The sequence below is a fragment of the Scyliorhinus canicula genome, chromosome 2, assembly GCF_902713615.1.
Source record: "Scyliorhinus canicula chromosome 2, sScyCan1.1, whole genome shotgun sequence".
NCBI classification, from domain to species: Eukaryota; Metazoa; Chordata; class Chondrichthyes; order Carcharhiniformes; family Scyliorhinidae; genus Scyliorhinus; species Scyliorhinus canicula.
This window is the reverse complement of record NC_052147.1, coordinates 75287203-75293394: the sequence shown is the minus strand read 5'-3', so window position 1 is coordinate 75293394 and position 6192 is coordinate 75287203. Positions and strand designations below refer to the sequence as shown.

The 6192-nt window shown below is 42.7% G+C and overlaps 1 protein-coding gene across 1 annotated transcript in view; it reads left to right on the top strand.

Moving 5' to 3' along the window:
- The first annotated feature begins 272 nt into the window (after positions 1-272).
- The window catches only part of slc25a21 (solute carrier family 25 member 21), a 781061-nt gene continuing 775141 nt past the window's right edge, over positions 273-6192 (top strand). The window contains exons 1-2 of the mRNA XM_038780811.1: positions 273-377; positions 484-554. Of these exons, the coding sequence (XP_038636739.1) occupies positions 488-554 (67 nt within the window). The 5' untranslated portion in view covers positions 273-377; positions 484-487. The remainder of the gene's footprint in view (positions 378-483; positions 555-6192) is intronic.

Genomic DNA, 6192 nt, shown 5'->3' with positions numbered 1-6192 from the left:
ACGAATGGTGGAGCTGGCTCCTGATTTGTATGGATGTTCCTGAATCTTCCCAGTGTAATTTCATCAACTTTCTTCTTACTCCTGCTGACCTGCCCTTGGTCCACCTCCAACTCTTTCCTTTTGGGTCACACCCTCACGCTGGGTTCTGCACACTTGTTCACATAGCACCTCGCTCCTGCTGTCCCTCTCAGCTCCTTCATCCCCGGCCCAATTTGATCTGTTCAAGCGTGCCTCTCTCTGTCCCGCCCAAGCTGTTCCCCAGTCCCCGCCCCTGCTGAGCTCATGCTTTGCCCCAGGATCGCTTCACTGTCAGCAGCTGCGAGTGGTTCCCTCAGTCCTCTTTAACTTTGCCAGTTTCAACAAAAGACCAAGGAGAGGTCGGCGCAGTCACGAAACCCACGTTATTTACCTACTCTGTATTTATAAACAGCATCGCATTATTTCATACCTGGGTTAATGGCGATATCATTTTGTTCCCTAGAGGAAAATGACGGTGAAAAGCCAGAGTTTGTTGCGAGAAGCCTCCCATCAGACAGTTGCCGGAGGGTCTGCGGGTGAGTCAGGGGTAATATTAAACACACACACAAATGCACATTTTGGATATTTCTTTCATGCAAATATAGTTCAGGCGTGAGTCGATGGACTGACGGCGAAATCAATGGCTTCCATGTGTGTTTCTGAACCGGTTTGAACTCTTGTGGAATTGAGGTCGGGGAGTAATGGTTGACTCGAAATTCCCTCATGGGAACTCCAGGGTTAAATAAGCAAAGATATTTGTTTGGGCCGGTGTCACCGCGCACTCCAGACAGATGTGTGACCCGCGCAAAGGCTCGTCGGGCAACCTGGACACCCACTGAAAGCCTCCACAGCTGGGGAGCCCTGCTTCAGTTCCGCAATTCAGAAGCTCTGCACGTTGGCGTCCACCCGTCAATCAAAACTATTACCAGGGTTATTAGGAATACGATCTCCGCCCAGAATTACAACCGTCTTATTCTGGTTTAGTGGATGTGTTTGACGTTGTGGAACATGAATTTCCAGAATTGGGTGAATGGTTTTCTGAACGTGAATATTTTTCAGTTATAAGAGTTATGGAGGTTTCCAGCATGAAAGCAAGCCCTTCGGTCCAACTTGTCCATGCTGCTCAGTTTTTACCAATAAACTAGTCCCAATTGCCTGCATTTGGTCCATATCCCTCGCCAGACCCATCTTTCCCATATAACTGTCTAAATGCTTTTTAAAAGATAAAATTGTACCCACCTCTGATACTGCCTCTGGCAGCTGGTTCCAGACACTCGCCACCATCTGGGTGAGCGTTGAAGAAATATTAATTTCTCTGTTGGAATGCAAGAAACTTGTTTCCTGTTGTGGAGGAAAGTAACTCACTCCCCAAACATTGGAACCATTGTCTTTTTAATCCCCATAGATGGAGGATTTTGAAGGAACACATTTTATGATTAATTTTGTGAACAGTCTTACAATCTTGTGTACCTTGCCAGTATCTCTTCTAATGGCCTGTGTTGATGAAAATTGGTACATTGGTGTGGATTTTACAGACAGTGGCAAAGTGATGGGCTTGCCATTGATCTTGAAGTACCTTTCCTGGCATTAGTTTGAATCTACACCATGTCAAATGGATCCCTATCGGAAAAAAGACTCAAAAATGAAATGGAATGTGCGTGTTTTTCACATGTTGGATAAATTTAACTATTGCTTATTGTGGTAATTTTAAAGTTGTTGGGGATTAATCCAGAAAAAAAAGTATAAGTGACATTGATCTGAAAGATTTATATATGAGCTACACATTTTTGCAAAATCAAATGCAAGATTTTTAAGACTATCTTGTTTTAGCAATAAATAGCTTCTAAAGAGTCATCCAGACTTGAAACGTGAGCTCCCTTTTCTCTGCACAGATGCTGTCAGACCTGCTGAAATTGTTTGGTATTTTCTGTTTTTGTTTGAGTTAAAGATAGTTGGACTGAGAACAGTGCCTCAGTACTTCTGGTGTGCGATGTAGGAGAAATGTATGTGGTGTTTCTCCCGATGATCCTTTTTACAAACTCTTAATGTGCCGAGATTGTTACTTGCTGTCTTGAAAATTAATTTCAACATTCAAGGAATATATATTTTAAAAATATATATATTTGCCCAAGGATTTAAAACATACAGGCCGGAAAATATTAAATGATAAAAATACCCCTGCCGAGATGGCTAACGCTTCTAACAACTAAAACTCCTAGTGAAATTCTAGTCGCTGAGCTTGACAAATCCCAGTGGGAGAATTGATGGGTCCTATTCGGTCCTTCTTTGACCATCTTTCCAAAGTTTTAGATATCCACCAACAAACTTGCCCTTTGATAACCATATTTGAAGTCTCATCTTCACTGGTCAGTTCCATAAAGATTGAGGCAGATGTCCTTGCATTTGCTTCTTAATGGACAACAGGTAAATTTCATTAACCTGCAAGCCCCCCAAGCCAGCCAATGCTTCATCTTTGCTGGAAGACTTAATGTCTTTTCTATATTTGGAGAAGATTAAGTAGGCCATAAGAGGAATCCCTGAAAATTATTTTGTCGGTGGTAACCATTTGTCTTTCTTTAAAGAGTTAATTGCTGTTGACTGTTAATTTTACTGTTTTTATATTTGTTTCTCTGTTTATTGGGAGGGGGGGGGGAGTTGCATTATGGTACTGTATGGTATTGTACTTTGTTCAACTGCTGCTATCCTCTTTTGGAAATCAACAAAAGAATTTACAAAAAGAAAGTGCAGCAGTTCAGCTTGTAAACTCAAAAGACATTTTAAGCATTTCAGCTTTCAGTAGTTGAGTTTCAAAAGTAGAAATATTTTGGAATGAAATAGTTATTAAGTTGAGGTGGACAGAAAGTGGATACATACCCTTAGCAAAGGAAATTGGATAATGGGCAAGTTATCCTAAACTTCATTGTTTTGAGATCTGAAGGCATGTAAATCATTTACTTTCTCTGTCAGTTTATATGAAGGGGAGGTGTAAAAGTCAGAAGTGGTAATGTGACTCAATAGTTATAAAGGTGCTGTGTTTGGAATTTACGTTCAAACATTTGTCATCAAACCAGCAAAAAAGTCAATGTTCCCCAATGGGGGAGATGGTGGCATAGTGGTAATGTCACCAGACAAGTAATTCAGAGGCCCAAACTAACGTTCAGCGGACAAGGGTCCGAAACCCACTATGGCAGCTGGTGGAATTTCTATTCCATTAATAAATTCTGGAATTGAAAAGCTAGTCTCCGTCTCAGTAATGGTGACCATCGTCATAACCCATCTGGTCCATAAATGTCCTTCAGGGAAGGACATCCGACGTCCTTATCTATCTGGCCTACATGTGACTCTAGACCCACACAAATGTTATTGATTTTTAACTGCCCACTGAAATGGTCTAGCAAGCCACTCAGTTCCAGGGCAATTAGGAACGGGCAACAAATGCGAACCTTTGTCAGTGACACCCACATCTCATGAAAGAAAAAAATGAAAACACTCGAATGAGTGAGACATCGCATATGGAAAGCGAAGCAAATGATTGACTATTTAGGTTGATGTCTTTGTTAGAATTGGAAGATGAACAGCTGATGAACAGGTCCTGACCTCGAGAAAGGGTGCAGGAAGAGGGAAAAACAAGTAAGTTTGTGGTTGCTTGGCGGGCAGAAAACAAAATAATTAAATAACAGTGATGCAGTACAAGAACTGGTAATGAAACATGGGAGAAACAAAAGATGTACAGAGGATAGATGAATTTTTACAGCAGAAAGGAGCATGAAATCTGACCAGACAAGTGGAGAAGCCTTCCATGAGGAGTTTAAAGAGGCTTTTAAATGATTTACCACCTTTGTGGGGTCTGGTTATGTTTATTTTATTAGAGATTACCGAATTGAGATGTAAAAACTTTGAATGGACTTTATAAATGTTTTTTTCCCCACAATCAAGTGTATATGAATGGGGACTGTATTATAGTGTTTGATTTTCCTTTCATTTCCACATAGCTCCTGAGGACGGTGCATGGATTTATATTGGGCGAGTGGCAATGGATATGACATAGGAGTATGAGGGGTCATTGGGGAGTGGGCCTAAATTGGCTTGGAGGATATGATATGGTTAGTGGGTAGAAGACCTAACAGCTTCTGAAACAATGTTAGCTGCCTTGGTTCTTACTCTCCCCCAGGGCTGCCCATACCCTGTTTCTGGGGTAGGTGGGCCCAAATCTACCCTGCACCTGCCTCTCCTTGAGTGTAAATTGGGTGTATTGGGCTACTTGTTGCCAAGGCAGGTCAGGCAAGTCGGGAAATCTCCTATGTGAGCTAACTGCTCCAGCAGCCAAAATCTGGCCCAGAGAGTGCAAAGGCAAGCAAGGAAGTTATTCTGAACCATCTATGCATCATTCGCTCAGCCTTAACTAGAGTATTTTGTCCTGTTTCTGTGAATCATATTTTCAGATGGGTGTCAAGGCCTTGGAGAGGATCCTTGAGGAGCTTTAGAAAATGGTACCTGGGGTGAGGGAATTCAGTTATGTTGTGGAGAACTAGAGAAGTGGCTTTGGTCTCCTTTGAATAGAGAAGGTAAAGTGGATATTTGATCGAGGTGTTCAAAAGCAGTGATGTCGATAACAGAAGGGCCAGTAACCAGAGGGCACCGAATTAAGGTCTTAGGCAAAAAAAAACAGATGCAAGATGAGGAGAAATTGTTCTATTCGGTATTTATCTGGATTGCAAATGTATGTTCCTAAATCCTCTGATCCTCCAATCGTCAACCCCATCTCCAAGCACCTGGCTTCTTTTATGAACGTCTTGATGGTGTTTCCATGCATCTGCTTTCCTTTTCCTTCTACAAGTAGCAGTGGTGAGTTTGAAGGAGTCGATTAAGGAGCCTTGGTGAGTTCCTGCAATGCATCCTGTAGGTGGTACACACATTTGCCACTTTGTGTCAGAGGTGGAGGGAGTGAATGTTTCTGGATAGGGTGGAAATCAAGTGGGCTGCTTTCTCCTGGATGGTGTCAAACCTCTTGAGAGTTGTTGCACATGAACTCTTCCAGGCAAGTGAAGAGTATTCCATTGCACTCCTGACTTATGGACAGGGTTTGTGGAATCGCGATGTGAGATGCTCAGCACAGGACTCCTAGCCTCTGTCCTGCTCTTCTAGCCACAGTATTCATATAGTTAGTCCAGTGCAGTTTCTGGTCAATGATAACCCCCCAGAATGTGGAGGATTGAACAATGGTAAAGCCATTGAAAGTCAAGGGGCGATGGTTAGATTTTCTGTTGTTAAAGATGGTCATCCAAGACTGGATATTATCTCAGTCTTTCTGCATTTGGACATATCTGAGAAGTTGTGAAAAGTGCTGAACATTGTGCAATTACTTCTGACCTTATGATACAAGGAAGGCCATTAAAGAAGCAGTGGAAGATGGTTAGGTTTAGGGCACTACCCGTGAGGAACAACTGCAGTGATGTCCTTGAACTCTTACAATTAACCTCCAACCACAACCATCATCCATTGTGTTAGGTCCAAATCCAACCAGCGGACGGTTTCCCCTGATTCCATTGACTCCAGTTTTGTTAGGGCTCCTACACCTCTGAAGTTCAGCCCATTGTCCATGTGAACCAAGGCTGTAATGAAGTCAGGAGCTGAATGGCCTAGGCAGAAGCCAACCTGAACATCAGGGAGCAGGTTATTGCTAAACAAGCGCCACTTGAGAACAGTTTTCATCACTTTAATGATGATTGAGAGTACAAAGATGGGGACCTAATTGACCGGGTTGTATTTACCCTGCTTTTGTGAACAGGACATAGCTAAGCAAATTTCCACAGTGCTGGGTAGATGCCAGTGTTGTAGCTGTATTTGAAGCTGAAGGCACCTTTGATGCTGGGAACCTTCAGAGAAGGCCAAGATAGATAATCCACTCTGCACTTCTTGCTGAAGATTGTTGCAAATGCTTCAGCTTTATCTTTTGCACTGATGTGCTGGACTGCCCTGTCATTGAGATATGGATATTTGTGGCACCGCCTCCTCCAATGAGTTAAATTGTCCACCACCATCCCCGACTGGACGTGGCAGGACTGCAGAGCTTAGATCGGATCCATTAGTTATGGGATCGCTTAACTCTGTCACTTGCTGCTTATGTTGTTTGGTATGCAAGTCGTCCTGTATTGTAGCTTCACCAAATTGACA